The sequence below is a fragment of the Lynx rufus genome, unplaced genomic scaffold, assembly GCF_022079265.1.
Source record: "Lynx rufus isolate CCGP_SWC_20201006 ecotype Redwood Valley unplaced genomic scaffold, mLynRuf1.p SCAF_8, whole genome shotgun sequence".
In the NCBI taxonomy this organism is placed as follows: domain Eukaryota; kingdom Metazoa; phylum Chordata; class Mammalia; order Carnivora; family Felidae; genus Lynx; species Lynx rufus.
The window spans coordinates 91,116,980-91,137,321 of NW_025814896.1; the positions used below are offsets into that span (position 1 = coordinate 91,116,980).

A 20,342-nucleotide genomic window follows, 5' to 3' on the forward strand; every position below is an offset into this window, starting at 1 on the left:
ATCCATTTGAATTTATTTTTGTGTATGGTATAAGAGAGTGGTCCAGTTTCATTCTTTTGCATGTTGCTGGCCAGTTTTCCCAACACCATTTGTTGAAGAGACTTTTTTCCATTGGATATTCTTTCCAACTTTGTCAAAGATTAATTGTCCACATAGTTGTGGGTTCATTTCTGAGTTTTCTATTGTTTCATTGATCCATGTGTTTGTTTTTGTGCCAGTACCATACACTGTCTTGATCACTACAAGTTTATAATATAACTTGAAGTCTGGACTTGTAATGCCTCTAGTTTTTTTCTCTTTTTAAAGATTACTTTGGCTATTTGGGATCTTTTGTGGTTCCATACACATTTTAAGACTGTTTGTTCTAGCTCCATGAAAAATACTGGTGGTATTTTGATAGGGATTGCATTAAATATGTAGATTGCTTTGGGTAATATAGGCATTTTAAAATTTGTTTTTCCAATCCATGAGCATGGAATGTCTTTCCATTGTTTTGTGTCATCTTCAATTTTTTTCAACCATGTTTTATAGTTTTCAGAGTACAGGTCTATTTATCTCTTTGGTTAGATTTATTCCTAGGTATCTTATGGTTTTTGGTGTAATTGGGATTGAGTGCACTTGGTTTCAATCAAATGGGATTGATTCCTTGATTTCTCCTTCTGTTGCTTCATTATTTGTATTGAAATGCAATAGATTTTGGTATGTTGAAATTGATATGTTTGATTTTGGTATGTTGTGTCCTGCAACTTTACTAAATTTGTGTATCAGTTCTAGCAGTTTTTTGGTGAGTATTTTGGGTTTCCTATATAAAGTATCATGTCATCTGCAAATAGTGAAAGTTTGATTTACTCCTTGCCAATTTGTATACCTTTTATTTCTTTTTGTTGTCTAAATGCTGAAGCTAGGACTTTCAGAACTATGTTAAATAACAGTGGTGAGAGTGGACATCCCTGTCTTGCTCCTGACCGTAAATGAAAAGATGTTTTTCCCCATTGAGATTACTAGTTGTGGGCTTTTCATGTATGGCCTTTATTATGTTGAGATTTGTTCCCTCTAATCTTACTTTGTTGAGGGTTTTCATCATGGATGGATGTTGTGCTTTGTCAAATGCTTTTTCTGAATCAACTGAAAGGATCATATGATTTTTATCCTTTCTTTTATTAATATGGTGCATCATGTTGATTGATTTACAAATACTGAACCACCCTTGTAGCCCAAGAATAAATCCCACTTGGTCATGTGAATGATTCTTTAATGTACTGCTGGATTCAATTTGCTAGTTTTTTATTGAGAATTTTTGCATCCATGTTCATGAGGGATACTGGCCTGTAGTTCTCTTTAAAAAATTTTGTTTTTTGGGGGCACCTGGGTGGCTCAGTCAGTTAAGCATCTGACTTTGGCTCAGGTCATGATCTCGTGGTCCCTAAGTCCAAGCCCGTGTCGGGCTCTGTGCTGACAGCTTGGAGCCTGGAACCTGCTTCAGATTCTGTATCTCCCTCTCTCTCTACCTCTCCTCTGTTTGTGCTCTGTCTCTCGAAAATAAATAAAAACTTAAAAAAAAAATTTTTTTAAGTGTTTATTTTTGAGACAGAGAGCGAGAGAGCACACACACATGCAACAGGCGAGGGACAGAGAGAGGGAGAGAGATAACCCCTAAGCAGACTCCTTGCTGTCAGCATTGAGCCCAGTGTGGGGCTCAAACTCAGGAACCATGAGATCATGACCTGAGCCAAAATCAAGACTCAGATGCTTAACTGACTGAGCCACCCAGGCACCCCCAATTTTTTTTAAAGTATATTTATTTATCTTTGAGAGAGAGAAAGAGAGAGAGAGCGAGTGAGCAGGGGAGGGGCAGAGAGAGAGAGGGAGAGAAAGAATCCCAAGCAGCCTCTGTGGCCATGAGCACAGAGCCGGAGGCAGTGCTCAAATCCACAAACCATGAGATTATGACCTAAACCGAAACCAAGAGTCAGGTGCTTAATGGACTGAGTCATCCAGGCACTCCTGCATTTTTATTTTGAAAACTGAAACAAAAAGCTTGTTTCCTGTAATTAAAAAAATTTTTTTAATAGGATGACCTCCTGATAGTTCTGCAAGGGGGATACAATAATCTTTAGGGAAGGGAAATGATCTTCCAAAAAGGTTTGAAAATATTGCCTATTTTGTATTGGAAAATTCTGCCAAATGCAATGGTTTTGGAAATATTGGAAATTAAGCCGTTCTTTCTTACATTAACCAAATAATAGGGCCACTTACTGCTTGAGAACTCTCCTGGTTGATAACTTGCTGTAGCAGGAGGCCATGCACCCAATTCATCTAAAAGATAACATCATTTAGAAACAAGCTAAACAGAAAGTAGGCTAAAACGTAACTATGCATTATATCTATATCCCTTGAAAATGGAATCTGATCTCTCAGGAACTCACTTTGATTCTGGAAGTGATTTAAAAAAAATTTTTTTTAACGTTTATTTATTTTTGAGACAGAGAGAGACAGAGCATGAATGGGGGAGGGTCAGAGAGAGGGAGACACAGAATCTGAAACAGGCTCCAGGCTCTGAGCCGTCAGCACAGAGCCCGACGCAGGGCTCGAACTCACAGACCACGAGATCATGACCTGAGCCGAAGTCGGCCGCTTAACCGACTGAGCCACCCAGGCGCCCCCTGGAAGTGATTTTAAAATGCAGGCTTTGCAGAAACATTAATTGTCTAGAATGTGAAGAGCTCATATAGCTTGGCTGAGAAACAATTTCTGTACATCAAATGTTGATGATAGACTGATGAATTCTACAGAAAGTCTCCTATTCTTAGCTCTTTTTCCTCATGAATTGCCTAGGCAACATTCCATACAGCAACAGTGTAAATTGTTTTGACTTGAGTTCCAAATCCAAAAGATTAGGTCAGGGACCTATAGGGAGCTGTGAGATAAAGAGGGAGAAAATAGGTGGTAGGAAGATGAGGCCTGGTGCCTCTGAGCAAATTACCTGCAGTCTGTAATCTGAGCAGTCAAATGTCACACCTCCTCCTCCCCCTTCCTTGGATGGAAACTTTGGGATTACCATTGTGGAAGATTTAAATGTGCTTTAGGAAGTTGCTGAGTTGAAATGTGGTCCAGAGAATCAGGTACTGAAGTTGCCTACAACATTGTTTGGAGTTATTATCTATTACATCACAAACTCAAGTTCTCTGTCTTAGATGTCTGGGTGGTTTCAAGGTGCAGAGTGGAGACCCTGATTCAGTTAGATGGGCTTTGCACAGAGAGGTGGACGCTGGGATAAATGGGTAAGGACTGATGGATCCTCACTGCATTTCTTTCAGCTTTGTGTAGACTAGTGGTACAAATGTGCCTAGAGGATGTTCTTTTCCTAGATCTAGTAGGAATCTAGATCTGTGTGTTCTCCTTGCCCTAGGCAGTTTAGGATAACTCAGATTGATGTCTCATTGGAATTCAGATGAAAAAATTAGAATATACTTTAAGTCAGTGATTTTCAAAAATCTTTTTATCAAGTACAACTTTTTATTAAAAATTTACATAGACTCTCTATGCATACATTGCATTTTATCAGCACAAAGATATTTTTAATATCTTACTTTAAAATTTTGTATATATAATACATGCACCTGGTTCAAAATTTAAGGGTTATAAAATGATATGTGGAAAAAAAATTACCTTTCCACTCTTACCCTTCAGCTAACCAGTGGTTTCCTGGAGGTAATCAACATTGCTACCTTGTTGGGTATCTTCCCAGAGATTTTTTTCTTTACATGAAAGAAAATATAAAGGATAATTTTCTTCTTAACAAAATAAAAGAAACTATGATAGTCTTTTGTATCTTGATTTTGTTACATAGTATACTTGGGCAGTCCATCATTTCATTCAATAGATAAAAAGTGTCTTAATTTTTATAGCTACAGAGTGTTCCATTAATGGAACGTAATTTTATTTAACCAATTCCCTATTGACATTAGATCACTTTCAATCTTTTGCTACTGCAAACAGTGCTGAAATGATAATACTTAAATCATTTTTTCACATATGAAAATATATCTGTAGGATAAGTTCCTAAAGCAGACTTGCTAGGTTAAAGGGTATGATACTGTCATCAAATTGCCCACCATAGAAATTGCGTTAATTTATACACTCATAAATGGCATGTAAGTGTGCCTGTTTCTTTAAAACCTCATGAATAGTAAGTTATTAACTTAAAAAATATCTCTGGCAATCATACAGGTGAAAAATAATAGCATCTCAATGTACTTTTAACTTTTACTTTTGTTAAGTGACATTGGACATATTTTGATGTGTTGAAGGGCCATCTACATTTCCTTTTCTGAAAATTACCACGTATATCATTTCTCATTTTCTATTGATTATTGATTCTATTGATTACCTTATTGATTATGTAATACTGTTTGTTTGTTTTTTTGCCAAGCACATATTTTCCATTTTATACAGCTGAATTTTATTAATCTTTTATTTTTGGAATTTGGGGTTTTGTGTTATTGTTAGAAAAGCCTTTCTTCCTCTGATATTTTCCCCCTTGCTCTGTGAGCTAATTATCAACATGTTGCTTCTCAGATCCAATTCACCCTTCAATATACCTCTGCAATAATGGACAGAATCCCTTTAAACATTTCTCCTTACATGGACCATGATGTTAAACATTTGAGTAGAGAGCACTGGAAGAACACTGCAGGAGGAAGACACTTTCCTGCTGAAAGCGATGGGGTGTGAGTACATCTGATAGTGCTCCACACATGGGCCCGGAACTTGCAGAACCCTGATGTTACAGACTGAATGTTACATTCCCTTAAAATCCATATATTCAAGCCCTAATTCCCAATGTGGTGGCATTTAAAAGTGAGGCTTTTAGGAGGTAATTAGGTTTAGATGAGGTCATGAGGATGCAGTCTCCATGATGGGATTAGTGCCCTTATAAGAGGAAGGACACCAGAGCTCTCTCTTCACATGCATGCACTGAGGAAAGGCCATCTGATCACACAGCAAGTATCTACTGTTTGTAAGGCAGAAGAGGGCTCTCACCAGAACCTGGCCATGTTAGCACCCTGATTTTGGACTTCTAGCTTCCCAGATTTTGAGAAAATAAATGTGTACTGTTTAAGCCATCTAGTCTACAGTATTTTGTTATGACAGCCTGAACTAAGACACTGGCAACCACCTAGCCGTGGCTTGGTGATCACCTTTCAGCGGTCCTCTTGGCATGGAGCCATGGTTCAGGCGTCCTGCCTGCACTAATGCCCCACTCCATCTTTCACCTCAGAGATCTGTCTCCTGTGACCCTCCCAGTGATGCTGCTCTTTCCACAGGGACACTGTCTGCTCTAGGCATCCTGTCATCTCCACTCTGCACACTGTGCACCAGTCATTGATTATAGTTCACCTACACATGGAGGATTGCAGTAACCATGGACCAGCTCTGGCTTGGGAAAACCAGTGAACTTCTCTGCATCCAGTGAGCTGCAACTATACTCACTCCAACTGGATCCGAACTCCAGCCTTGGGAAAGGAGTCCACTTTTCAAGTTTATCCTTTCTTGAGATCACTCTCTCAGGTCTAAGATACCATAAAAAGTTCTCTTGCATCTTACTGTATAATTTTTTGTTCTATATAAGCCTTTATTGTCCTAATTAGAAATGTTTGTATTTGTTTTAGTTTTTATAACTACATGTTTATATAATTCCCTTATTTCTTTAGTACTATCCATTAATGAACAATGACAAAAATCTTCATTATAAACAATGACAAAATTTATATATTTCCTTTTCTTACTCTTCCCTTCCCTCTCCTGTAGCACTCAATTATAGTTTATTTTATTATCTTTACTGGAGTTTACTTTTATACTGTTTGACGTAATATATCCCTATTATTTGCCACTTTTAAATAATTTCATTTGAATGTCAGCTATGAAGCATGAGGAAATAAATGCGATAGCCAAATTAGACCACTATTTGTCCTAAAATTCCACTGTAGATCACACATGATTTAAATAATTCCTTTGTTCTAATGAAAAAATAAAAAGAATTGGTAAGATACTCACTGTAAGGGAATTTTTCTGAAATTCTGCTTTAAGAGGAGATTAATCATTTTGGTCAGATTATTTATATTAAGGGCACAATGGATATAAAAGGAATTCTAATATTTTAATTATGATTCCTCTGTCATTATTCCTTATAAAAGGTTCAGGGTTATTTGACTATACTCAGAAATTAAATATGAGGAGTATATTGAGGTATTCATCTTGGGCAAGATTTCCTACCTCTTTCACCATTATATTTTGAGCTAACTTTGCAGATAGAAAATATTACATACTTATATAGGGTAGAGACAGAGGATTTAAGGTAACGTTTTTCCTTAAACAAAGACCGGATTGTTTTATACATAAGGTAATGATGTTATTCCAGTAATTTCCTTGACCTTTTATCCAGTGTTGAATTTACTGCTTTTTTGGCAGGATTTTTGCCTTGCAATTTTTCTGAGTTACCAGTCAGGGGTTTTTAGACTAGAAAGGTCTGACTTTCTTAATGGAGTGATGAAAGGATCATGGGATTTATCTAGGGCTAAATGTACTGAGGAGTGCCTGAGGCATATAACATAGTCACTTGAGAAAGGGAAAAAGAATCCTTTAACCTTTGGGACATGAGCTCATCTCCCAAAAAGCCTCCTATGCTGGATATATTCCATTTGCCCTTCTAGATCACTCTCAACTTTTATCTACCCCTGTTGCTGGACAGAAGTTGGATAAAGCCAAAAGTGATCACAGGAAAGACATGCACAAGGAAAATGGCACAACAGAGGAACATACATGCCACATGGCTGTAACATCATTATCATTCTTACTGTGTCCCCAGTGTGCTAGGAGGAATATCATCACTGGATTATAGAGAATTATACATTTTGTTTATCCATTCATTAGTAACAGACATTCTGTTTCCAGTTTGGGGCTATTAGGAATAATGCTGCCATAAACATTCATGTAAATGTATTTGTGTGGACATATTTTCATTTCTGTTGGGTAGATTCTAAGGTGGAACTGTTGGGTTATATAGAAGGTGTATATCTAAATTTTTTAAGACATTGACAAACTATATTTTCTAAAGTGGTTGTTATCATTTTACCTTCCTGTCAGCAATGAATGAGGGTTGTAGTTTCTCTCCATTCTCACCAACACTTGGTATTGCCTGTCAGTATTGCCTGTCTTTTTAAGGATAGACATTCTAGTGAGGATGTAAAATCATCTTTGTTTCTCTTTAGCTTTTTATTTTGAAATAATTATAGATCCACAGAAAGTTGCAAAATTGTACAGAGAGGTCCTGTGTACCCTTCCCCCAGTTTCTTCCAGTGGTTACATATATAACTATAGCACAATTTTAAAACCAAGAAACTGACCTTGGTATAATGTTTGAATTGAGTTTTATACCACATTATCACACCTGTAGATTCACATCTTGCTAGAGGTTTGTCAAAGTTCTTGATCATTTTGAAGAATCAGCTGTTTATTTCACCAATTTTCTGTTTTCAATTCCATTCATTTATGTTCTTTACTACTTCCTACCTTCAGCTTGCTTTGGGTTTATTTTGCTACTCCTTTTCTAAGTTTCCTGAGATGGGATCTTATGTTACTGATTTGAAATTTTTCCTTTTCTAATGTAAGCATTTAATGCTATAAATGTCCCTTGCAGCACTGCTTTAGCTGGATTTCACAAATTTTGATGTGTATTTAAATTTTCATGCAATTCAATGTATTTTAAAATTTTCCTTTGACATTCCTTCTTTGATCCATGAGTTATCTAGAAATGTGTTGATCAGTTTCCAAGTGTTTGGAGATTTTACTGGTTTCTGTTTTGTTTTGTTTTGTTCATTTATTTTTGAGAGAGAGAGACAGGCAGAGAGAGAAGGAGGCAGAGAATCCCAAGTAGGCTCCAGGCTGTCAGCACAGAGCTCTGTGTGTGGGGCTTGAACTCACAAACCATGAGAGCACAGCCTGAGCCGAAATCAAGAGTCAAATGCTTAACCGACTGAGCAACCCAGGTGCCCCTGGAGATTTTACTGTTAAGTTTTTGCTATTAATTAATTAATTCATGAGAGAGAGAGAGAGAGAGAGCATGAGTGAGGGAGAGGGGCAGAGGAACAGAGAGAGAGAATCTTAAGCAGCTTCCATGCTCAGCACAGAGCTTGAGGTGGAGCTGGGTCCCATGACAATGGGGTCATGACCTGAGCATAAATCAGTCAGACACTCAACCCACTGAACCACCCAGGCACTCCATGTTTCTGTCTAGTTTGATTTTGTCCTGGGCAGTGAACAAACTGTGTATGACTTCAATTCTTTCAAATTTGTTGAAGTTTCTTTTATGGCCAAAGATATGGTCTATTTTGATCAAGTGTTCTGTGGGTGCTTGAAAAGAATGTGTATTCTGGTATTGTTGAGTGGAGTAGTCTATAAATGTTGATTAGATCCTATTGGTTAATATTTTTCTACATCCTCATTGATTTTCTTTCTAGTTGTTCCATCAATTGTCAAGAGAAGGACATTCAAAGTCTCCAACTATCATTGTGGATTTGTCTATTTCTTATTTCAGTTCTATCAGTTTTTGTTTCATGTATTTTATAGCTCAATTCCTTAGTGTGTACACACGTGATATTGCTATGTCTTCTTCTTGGTTTGACTCTTTTATCATCATTTAATATTCCTTTCTATACCTGATATTCTTTGGTAAAGTCTACTTTATTTGACATATTAATACAGCCATTTCTGCTTTGCTGATTAATGTATCAGGGTATATCTTTTTTCATCCTTATACTTTCCACCTACTTAAAAAAAAATTTTTTTTTCATGTTTGCTGTTGAGAGAAAGAGAAAGAGAGAGAGAGAGAGCAGACAGAGAGGGAGGCATAGAATCTGAAGCAGGCTCCAGGCTCTGAGATGTCAGCACAGAGCCTGACGCGGGGCTCGAACCCATGGACCGCGATATCATGACATGAGCTTAAGTCAGGCGCTCCACCGACTGAGCCACCCAGGTTCCACAACTTTCCACCTACTTTTATTATAATTGATGTGACTTTGTTATAAATAGGATATATAGTTGGGTCATTTTTCCCCCACTCTGCAAATCTATTTCTTTTAATTGATATATTTAGACTATTTTCATTTAATGTAATTATTGGTATGTTTTAGCCTGCCAATTTTTTGATTTCTTTGTTTCCTCAGTTTTTGTTTCTCTGTTTTATCTATCTTACTGTGGGTTACTTAAATTTTTTAAACATTTTTTTATATTCCCATTTTGATTTATCTTTAGTGCTTGAGTGTTTTTGCATAGATTTTTAAGTGGTTTCTCTGAAGTACTACATTATATACATTCTTTATGTAGAAAGTCTCTTTACTTTCCCATTTATAATGCAATTGTTTTAAGTATTTCCTCTATATACATTAACACCATATCAGACAATATTGTAAGTTTTTCTTTAACTGTCAAATATAATTTAGAAATCTCAATAGAAAGTCTATTGTATTTATCTGTATTTTATTCTTTCTGTTGTTCTTTCTTCCTTCTGGATATTCCAAGACTCTTTCTTTTATATTTTCTGTTTCAAGGACTTCCTTTAGGCATTCTGTTAAAATAGATCTGCTGATGACAAATTGTCTTAGCCTTCTTTCATCTGAGAATATCTATATTTCTGTTTCATTCCTTAAGGATATTTTCACTGGATACAAAGTTCTGGGTTAACAGTTCTTTTTCTTTTAGCATTTGAAAAATGTGACACTTCCTCTGGCCTCCTTGGTTTCTGATGAAAAAAGCTACTGTTCCTTATTTTTTTCCTTATAAGTAACATGTCAGTGCTCTTTGAAGAGTTTGCCTTTAGTTTTTATAAATTTAAATTATGATGTATCTTAGAACAAATTTATTTGCATTTATCCTGTTCGGGGCTCACCAGCCTCTTGAATCTTTAGGTTTATAACTTTTGCCAAATTTGGGAAAATTTCGGTGATTATTTCTTTGAATATTTTTTTTTAGCTCCATCCTTCCCCTTTCCTCTTGAACTCTGATGGCACAAAGGTTAGATCTTTTGTTACAGTCTCACAAGTCCCTGAGGCTTTGTTCATTTTTTAAAGTCTGTTTTCTGTTACTCAGATTGGGTAATTTCTATTTATCTTCATGTTCGTTGATTCTTTTCTCTGTCCTCTCCATTCTGTTGTTGAGACCATCCACTGAAGATTTTTGTTTTTTAAATTTCAGTTACTGTATTTTTCAGTTCTAAAATGTGTATTTGGTGGTTCTTCTTTTTTTAAAAGTTTATTTATTTTTGGGGGGGAGAGGAGCAGAGAGAAAGGGACAGAGAGGGGCCTGGAGAGGTCCTAAGCAGGCTCTGCATTGTCAGCATGGAGCCTGATGCAGGGCTCAAACTCACAAACTGTGAGATCATGATCTGAGCCAAAGTTAAGAGTTGGATGCTTAACGAACTGAGCCTCTGAGGTGCCCCTATTTGGTTCTTTATACTTCTTTTTCTTTGGTGAGACTTTCTATTTTTCCATCTGTCCAAGTATGTTCATAACTGCTTGCTGAAGCATTTTTACGATGGCTGCTTCAAAGTCTTTTTCAGCTAATTCCAATATCTGTGTCATCTCAGTGTTGGTGTCTGTTGTATCCTCATTCAAGTTGAGATTTTCCTGGTTCTTGATATAATAAGTGACTTTTTATTGTATTCTGGACATTTTGGGTATTAGAGGACTCTAGATCTTATTTAAACTTTTGCTTTAGCAGCACCCCCACCCCCCACCCTAATACTGTGCTAATGAGGAGAGTGAGGTTTCCACATAATTATTGCCAGGTGGCTTCTGATTACAGCCCAGAAGGGAGGGTGCCTTGTTACTTCTGGGTGAGAGTGGAAGTTCTGGCTTTCTACATGGCTCCCATTGACACCCTGGAATGGGGAAGCTAAATTACCGTCAAATGGGCATATAAGTCCTTGCTTTTCACTAGGTCTTCAGTGACATCACGCTGCCTTGGAAGCTAAAAGGTACCTCATGTAGAGGCCACTTTGGGGCAACAGGCTTGAGCAATGGAATGTAGATTAAGGCAAAGGGCCCACAGTGACCCCAACCCTCTGGCTGATTACACACCAGCCCATCAGGCAACCCACCTCGAAATGTCCATAAGCTCTAACTGACCAATAGGCTACTGAGAACCAGGCACAGTTACCAAAAAGGGGAAAATTCCATAATCCCCATACCTCCTTACCTTCCCATTTAAAAATGTTTATTCATTTTTGAAAGAGACAGAGACAGAGCACAAGCAGGGGTGGGGCAGAGAGGGGGACACAGAATCTGAAGCAGGCTCCAGGCTCTGAGCCGTCATCACAGAGCCCGACAGGGGCTCAAACTCACGAGCTGCAAGATCATGACCTGAGCCAAAGTTGGATGCTCAACCGACTGAGCCACCCAGGTGCTCCCTTACCTTCCCATTTTAAATACAGTCTCCACCCAGTGCCTATTGCAGTCTCCCCTTTACTATCCTGCTTGCTGCTCCCTTGTGGTGTATTCAATAAACTTCTATCTCCTTTGTTCTGCCTCTGCTGAATCCTTTCACCAGATCGTCACGCCACATTTGGGGGCCCCCTTCTGATTGAGAGAGACACCACACCTCACTTCTGCTCCCACATGGCCTTCAGTCTACCTCCTCAGACACCACCTCAGTAGGGAGGGGAGAGATGTCCTATTTATGTTGGGTAGGAGGGTGGGAGTCCAGGCTCTAATGTGGTTTCCACAGACCCTAGGGGGAGGAAGTCTTATTTCCTCTAGGTAGGGATAAAACTCATGATTTTCCATTAGGCGTTCTCTGCCTTTCCCAGCAGCAAGGCTACCTCAGGAAAGGGATGCACCAGAACCGATGAAGTCTTTTACATCCCAGTGATTTATATAGGGGAGAAGGTGAAGATGTGCATTTCTTTGAGGAGGAGGAGGAGAGACAGTTGTCTGTGTATGAGAAAGCTTCATAAAAGCACTGCCCCTGGCCCAGTATTTGCCTTCTTAAATCTCAGGGGATTTTTCACCGGAGTCCTATGGGGAACTGTAGAGAAAATATTTTCATGTTTCTTCACAGTTAGGCTTTCTGAGCAAAGAAAGCTGGAACCCTGGTTAAAGAACAAGTCTTGGAAATTAAAGGGTGATTTACTAGCCAGAGACCTCTGAAGACATTTAGACCTGTTTCCCTGTGTTTACATTTCAAAGGGGGATAAAAGGGGTGAGTTGCTTACATTCCAAAGGACTGTAAATGCCAAGGTTTCTCTCCCTCTCTGGAGTGGAGGAGGGCAAGATGTGGCTTATTTACACTCTCAGATTAATAATTTTGGAGTTCCTCTTCTGTAGTATAAACTGTGGTTTCTCTCTCGATTGGATAGGGCCCCCCAAATGTGGGGTGGCAGTGGAGTGGAAGCCAGTGGTGCAGGAGGTGAAGGGATTCAACAGGGGCAGAAGTTTACTGCAAGGGAACAGCAGGCAAGACAGCAAAGGAGAGACTGCAATGAGGCAGTGGGTGGGGGCTGTATTTAAAAGCAGATGGTAAGGAGGTATGAGGATATATGGAATTTTCCCTGTTTGGTAACTGTGCCTGGTTCTTTTTTTTTTTTTATTTTAAAAATTAATTTATTTATTTTTGAGAGAAAGAGAGAGAGCACAAGTGGGGAAGGGGCAAAAAGAGAGGGAGACACAGAATATGAAGCAGGTTCCAGGCTCTGAGCTGTCAGCACAGAGCCCGACACGGTGCTCAAACCTGAGAACCTCATGACCTGAGCTGCAGTTGGATGCTTAACAGACTGAACCACCCAGGCACCCCATTAAAAAAATGTTTTAAAATTTATTTTTATTTTTTTCTGGTTCTAAGTAGTCCATTGATGAGTTAAGACTTATGGATATTTTGAGGTGGGTTGCCTGATGGGCCTGTACACTGTATTCAGCCAGGTGGTTGTTGTGGGCTCTTCTGCCTTGATCAAATTTCCACTGCTCAAACCTATTGTCTAAAAGCGGCCTCTACATAAACCCCTCATGTGCAGGATGACATCTGGCTCTCCCTGTGTTGCCTGTGGGGTACTGGGTGTAAGGAATGGGCACAGTTACTGCTTTAAGTCATAATAACTGTGATCTCTGTTCCAGAAACCTCATAGTTGTTTTCAGGATAAAATGATCAAATATAGATATACTCACCACAAAGGGAAGGATACATTCATGCTGATTTTGTACCATGTATAAGCTGAAGAGGGACATGCGGCTGGGGCCCATCAAGCTGCAGGCTAGACAGAAAAAGTTCTGCAGAGCCTCACAGAGGTTGGAGCAGATATGAGCCCAGGACGGTAGAGCAATATGCACAATGAGAAGCCTTGGAGGTTGCTGGTAAATCTGCGTGGGAGTGGAGGGCCCTTTACCAGTACTTCGCCCATGATACATGCCAACCAGACCAGAGGTGGAACTGCAGTCACTACCTGGATGTTCTCTGTACCTATAGGGAAGGAAAGAGAAACCACTGCCTTTCATAAAACTGAATTATATGCTTGGTTGAAATGATGAACACAGTCCTAGAGGACTAAATCCGGAAAGGAGTCAGACTGGGGATTAAGTCAAATTTCTCTAGGCTATCCCATCTTAACTCCCAAGGGATCTAGATGTTTACCTATAACGTAAGGCTGAGACTGCTTACAGATGCTGAGTGGAACTAAACAAAAAGTGACACAAAAGCCAAATTTCAGTCTTAAAGTAAGCTACCTGCCCTCATAAACTTTATTTATGTATCGGCATTTATTGTTCTATCTTTTACAATTTGTTTCTATGACTGCCTCTCCCAATACTTTGTGAGATTCCCAAGGGGGAAGAACTGGACTTGCCAACTTGATCTATCAGTGTTTAGCACAGTGTTTATTTGGTATGTAGGAATTTTCTTTCTTTCTTTCTTTCTTTCTTTCTTTCTTTCTTTCTTTCTTTCTTATTTATTTTTGAAAGAGAGAGAGAGAGAGAGAGTGCGAGAGAGCAAGCACAAGTTGCGGAGGGGCAGAAAGAAAGGCAGACACAGAATCTGAAGTAGGCTCCAGGCTCTAAGCTGTCAGCAGAGAGCCTGACGCGGGGCTCGAACTCAAAGCTGTGAGATCATGACATAAGCTGAAGTCAGACACTTAACCAACTGAGCCACCCAGGCATGCCCAAATAGCATTCTTAATGGTGATATTGAAAGCTTTCTATCTGACTAGGAGACTGCTAACACCACTTCAACACTGTAGTGAAGGCAGCAATAAGGCAAGATAAATAAATATGACACATTACAGTGGAAGAAATAAAACTGTTATTATTTGTAAATGACAGGATTGTGTATATGGAAAATCTAAAAGAATTTATAATTTTATAGTTTCTCCCAAAAGGTCTCATCTTTTGTTAAATTTTATTCTTAGAGATCTTATTTTTTTAATGTTAACTTATATGACATCTTTTTAAATTTAATTGTTAGTTTATTGCTAATATATAGAAATAAAGTTGATGTTTGTACATTGATTTTGTATTTTTAACAACCCAGCTGCACTCTCTAATTACAATAATTTATTTGTAAATCCTTTTGGATTTTTTGTCCACAATCATATAATCTGTGAATAATGACAGGCACTGGGATACGTGAACAAAGTCAGATCATAACAGCAAAAGGCTATTCGTGACAGTCTTATTCATAATTGGTGCAAACTGCAAACAACACAAATGTCAATCCACATTAGAATGGATAAATTCTTGTATCATCACACATGTAGCATGAAAATGAATGAAATAGTTACACACAACAGGGATGATTCCAAGAAACAAAATATAAGCAGCAAGACACAAAGAATACATATAGTACAAATCTGTCTACATAGATTTTATTTTATTTTGAGAGAGAGGCATGAGAGCACATGAAAGCAGGGGAAGGGCAGAAGAAGAGGGAGAGAGAATCTTTTTTTTTTTTCTTCATCAGGAACATTTTATTTCATTTTTTATTTAAAAATTTAAAAAAATGTTTATTTACTTTTAAGAGAGAAAGAGAGACAGAGTACAAGTGGGGAAGGGGCATAGAGAGAAGGAGACACAGAATCAGAGCAGGCTCCATGTTCTGAGCTGTCAGCACAGAGCCTGATGTAGGGCTCGAACTCACAGACTGAGAGATCATGACCTGAGCTGAAGTCAGAAGCTTACCTAACTGAGCCACTCAGGTGCCCCTATTTTTAAATGTTTAATTTTTTTTTCATTCACCACTGAATTCTCCCCCTGCCCTTTTTTTTTTTAATATAAATTTTAGTTAGTCAACATACAGCGCAATATTGGTTTCAGGAGTAAAATTCAGCGATTCATCACTTACATACAACACCCAGTACTCATCACAAGTGCCCTCCTTAGTACCCATCACCATCTAGCCCATCTTTCACCCACCTCCCTCCATCAACCCATAGCTTGTTCTCTATCATTAGGAGTGCGAGACAGAATCTTAAGCAGGCTCCTTACCCAGCACAGAGCCCAGTGAGGGGCTAGATCTCACAACCGTGAGATCACAACTTGAGCTGATATCAAGAGTTAGACACTCAACCAACTGAGCCACCCAGGCACCCCTACACAGATTAAAAAAATAAGCACAAATAGCTATATTGTTTAGGGATGTGTACATAATGGCTAAATTATTCTTAAAAATCAAGGAAATGACTATCATCAAATTAGGGTAGTGATTTTCTCTAGAAAGGAAGGGGGGCATTATGATTAGAAGGGACAAAAGGGGAGGTCTGGGGCATTAGCAATGTTCTATTTCCTGACCTTTAAAAAAATTTACATTTATTTATTTTTGAGAGACAGAGAGACAGAGCACAAGTGGGGAGGGCAGAGGAGGAGACAGAATCTGAAGCACACTCTAGGCTCTGAGCTGTCAGCATAGAGCCCAACGTGGGGCTTGAACTCAGAAACCATGAGATCATAACCTGAGCTGAAGTCAGACACTCAACCAACTGAGCCACCCAGGCACCCCTATTTCCTGACCTTTATTGTGGTTACATGGGTGCTCACTTTATAATTATTAAGCTGTATTTTTCATGTTTTATGAAATGTTCTCTCTATATGTTGTATTTAATAATAAAAATATTTCAAAAAGAGTATTAGGAAAATCATAAAAGAAAATATTTTTTAGATTAAAAAAATATGTTCCCATCTTGGGGAGCTAAAATAATTCCATATAATTGTCTGTTAGCTAAAGAATGCAGGGAATATGAAAACTTCTTTGATGTCCCCAGGTCCAAGAGAAATATCCTATTATTTATGATAATTTTCAGAAACACTTTGGAATTTATGATCTTTAAAAATGATCTAATAGTACATAGATAAATGTGTTCCCCAAAATCAATCTGTGAATTTATTCCTCTTCAATCTTTCCTTTTTGGTTAGTGGAACTCAGCGTTTGTTCAGTAATTTTTTATTGAGTTCCAACTATGTTCCGAGGACAGCTGAACAAATAAGTGAATGAATATGCTAATCTATTAAAAATAATCTTGAACTAGAAATCCAAATCAATGACTAATGTATTCAGCAAGAAAGCAAATATTGTAATATATTTTAACTGTACTTTTAAATTAAGTGCATGAAACCAATGTAATGCTGAATTTGAAACTAACACACAGATTCATATAGACAGGCACCCAGACAGAGGCCTTATTTAATGCAGAACGAGCTTCCACTCCCTCTCTCCATCCTCCTTCACATTTGAAACTCTTGTCATTTTAGAGTATGGGCAGTTCTAAGTTTGGATGGTTCTAATATATACAAATATCTTGCTAGAGTTTAGTTCATTAACACCAGTCCCTCATTAACACAGCTCAAATTTCAGTTACTGTGGAATATTAACTGTGAGTACTTACATGAAATATAAATCACAGCTAGCTCGTCAGTCCACAAATCACTACATAAACAACAGATGCTCATCATGATCAGTGATCAATTATGTCACTTCTTTCAAGGTCTGTCAGTGACTAGTCACTGCATATCACTTATTTGGTTTAAGCGCAAACAACAAAGCATGTAGTTGTTTTACCTCCTTGTCTGCTAGTGATAAACCCATGTAACATTCTACAAAAATGGATAACTGAAAGAGGGAATTGGCTAAAATTGGCCATTTCAAGATGAAAGTGTAGCAAAGAAATGATATGTGGTAATGCTAAAAAGTGAAAGTGGGATAGAACATAAATGGACTTCTAGAAGAAAAAGCTGACTGTAACAATGCTGACAATGCCACCATTTGATAGACTCTAGATAAGCAGCTAGAGGATCTTAGCAAAGGTGAACCTAACCTAACATAAATGGGGAAGTGGTTGTGACAAAAAGTGTGAAGACAGCCCAGAGAAAGTGCCACCAGCAAAAAACTGCATATTAAAGGATCTCTTGGAGATCCTTGGAAAGCCCAAGGGATATAATGTTGAAAGTTGATCCAAGCATAGAAAGGAGTATGACAATTAGCTAAGGCATAAAGAAGATGTGTGCTGGATCATAAGTTGTACAATGAGGAGAAGACAAGCACAAGCACTGTTCAAACTATTCTTGATTAAGTTTTTTTTTACAAAGAAATAGAAGACTCTGATATTCAAGGTTTCTAATGTTTTAAATTACAGTGTGTAAATAGATAGTAGCTTTACTATTTTTCATTTCCCACTTAGAGCTGATGGTAAAAGAGATTTTAACATTCTGACAATTTTGAGAGGTCCTGGAACAAATTTAATTTTTCCCCATTGATGATTAAGATAACTTTGAACAGTTTCAGCTTGCACAGTCATTTTTAAATCCCACACTTATGTGCAATTCCAAGACTGTCCTTTAAATGAGGTAAGAGGCAGCTCTCTTCCCTATATTCTCAAACATGATCAATGAATGCTCTGATGTATCTGGGCATAGTTGTAAGCAGGATCTGACAATTTTTGATCCTGTACTCTCCACTTTTGTCAAAACACCCACTTGTTGGGGTCTCCCTGCAAACTGGTTTAACCTGGAACTCTACTTGGCCTTGAACCACCAAAAGCATCAAGTTACTCCCTTACTAAAAACCCATCAATGGCTTCCAATTACACTTGGAACAAAATCCCAAATCCTTATCCTGGCCCTGAAGTTCTGCATGTATCTCCTTCCCAACTCTCCATCCTCAGCCATGCCATCCCCTGTCCAACTTCCTCCCACCCTTCTCTGTCCCTGAGGCACCTTTCAGGTCCACAAACACTTGGGCCTTTCATTCCTTCAGCTGCTGAAGTTCTTTACCATCACTACCCTCCTTAACCTGACTCATTCTTTAGGTCTCAGGCTTTAGGTCTTAATAGGTTAGGGCCTCTTTACGTGCCCTCCCTCACAAAAGCACCTATACCATGTCGGTAGAGCCCTTAGGACACTGTGTATGATAAACTATTTGATGGTTCTTCCTCCCGCAGGGCCGCATTAAAAATGTCGTGGATCCTAAGCACTTTTGCCTTTGTGAGCCCCTACCTCATTAAAAAAAATTTAATAAAATAATAATAATAATTAATAGATTTTCGTGAGCCCTAAAATTTTCACTTTTTTCTTTTGTTGTAAGAAAAAAAAAATAAAAACATTTTCTTTGAACCTGAGGGGTCGTTGTTTTCCTGACTTTCCAAAAAGTTAGAAAACCGTCGTAGCCCCCCGCCCCCAAAGCGTCGAGGGCCCTGGACACCGCGCCTACAGTGTCTGGCGGACTGGCCACCCATCCCCCAGGCCCGGGAGGGTCAGCCAAGGACACGCGGCGTCAAGGATCTCAGACACGTGCGCGGAGGGACGAGAACCCGCGGTGGTTGAGGATCGGTGGGCGTCAGTGTTGCTCAGGCCTGGTTCGCCAACACCGCCCTGAGGGCGACCGAGCTAGGCCCAAGCTCACCCTGTGAGGCGCTGCCGGCCGCTCTCTCTCGGGGCCATCCTCCAGCTGAGGCCCTCGACCCTCCACCTGCCCTGAGGCGGGGAGAAAGTGCGGTATTCCCCCCTTGTTTTGGGAAGGCGAAGACCCCATTACCTGCGCCTCTAGGCTCTCGGAGTGCGCCTGCGCCGTCGAAAGCGCCCGCGTCCGGCAGGCTGCGGCTGCGCAGGACTGCTCACTGAGCGCACCGCCTCAGGGGCCGTCTCAGGGTCTACCTCAGGGCCACAGTCTCCGAGCCCCCGGGCGCCAGGGAAATGGCCCTATTTTGGCCCTGAGGTAGAGTTTTGGATCTCTCTTTGAGAGTATCATGCTAAACTTGACACTTCTTCGGTAGTTAAACCCCACCCCCAATTAAACATTCCAGTAACACCTCTCCCCCCCCCCCCCCCCAGCAATGAGACATTCCAGGGGGCACCGCCATTGTGTCCTTAGCTTTAACCTTTCTCTTCCACATCATTCATTCACTTATTCAGTTGGTCACTCTTTTATTCAATAAATATTTGTTGAGGGCACACTATGTGCCAGGCACTGTGCTAGGATTGGGGTACACTGGACACACAATGGTCCCCTGCCCTCATGGAAGTTAGAGTTTAGTTTACCTTCAAGAAATCCTTTCAAGTCTTCAAACCTCTACATCCCAAGAGGGTCTGCCCGTCTCTACTCATGCTCATTTTCATTTGCTTGCTGATGATTCCTATAGTCCCTTTGCCAAAATCCAGTTGAGATAGGATCATTTGGCTGATCTGGGTCTTCAACCCTGGTTGAAGGAATTCCTCTCTAAATTAGCCCACAGGAGAGGAGAAAATAATGCTAGTACCAAACCAGAAATGGACAAGCGCTTTCTCCTGTTTCCCTGTTTATTGTCATCTCCTTCCACACCTCACTCAGTTCATTGCCTGCTATGCAGGTTGGGGGAGGGGAAATCAGTTTACCAACGAGTGATTCAGGACGAGTTAGAACCAATAGGAAAAGAACCACCTGCCTATGTTTTAGTCCTACAACACCAATTTTTGGTCCCCTCAACTGCTCCTCAGAGTAAAACCTGAAATACTTAATCCAGGCTCCCAGGTGTAATCTGATCAATAGACTTCCTGTGATTCAATATAAAGTGTAGCTTCTCAACATGTCTTCTTTCTCACATACTCCAAATTAGTCTTCCTGTCTTTAATTTCCAGATTATTCTATACATTGATGCTAGAATTATCCTAGTAAAAATATATTTGATGACATCATTCTTTGGCTTAAACATAGTTTTGTTTTTGTTTTTTGTTTTGCTTTGTTTCGGTTACAAAGGCTGTTATAACTGACTCCACTTACCTTATCAGGCTCAACTCAAACAATATCCTTACACTGATTGCAAATCACATCACCTATTGCTC

The 20,342-nt window shown here is 39.3% G+C and overlaps 1 protein-coding gene across 2 annotated transcripts in view; it reads right to left on the reverse strand.

Annotated features, from left to right (window-relative positions):
• M1AP (meiosis 1 associated protein) overlaps window positions 1–13,454 on the reverse strand; it is a 65,168-nt gene extending 51,714 nt beyond the window's left edge. For both annotated transcript variants that reach the window (XM_047068814.1, XM_047068815.1), the window contains exon 1: window positions 13,215–13,454. In XM_047068814.1, the coding sequence (XP_046924770.1) occupies window positions 13,215–13,454 (240 nt within the window). The remainder of the gene's footprint in view (window positions 1–13,214) is intronic.
• Between the last annotated feature and the right edge of the window lie 6,888 nt (window positions 13,455–20,342).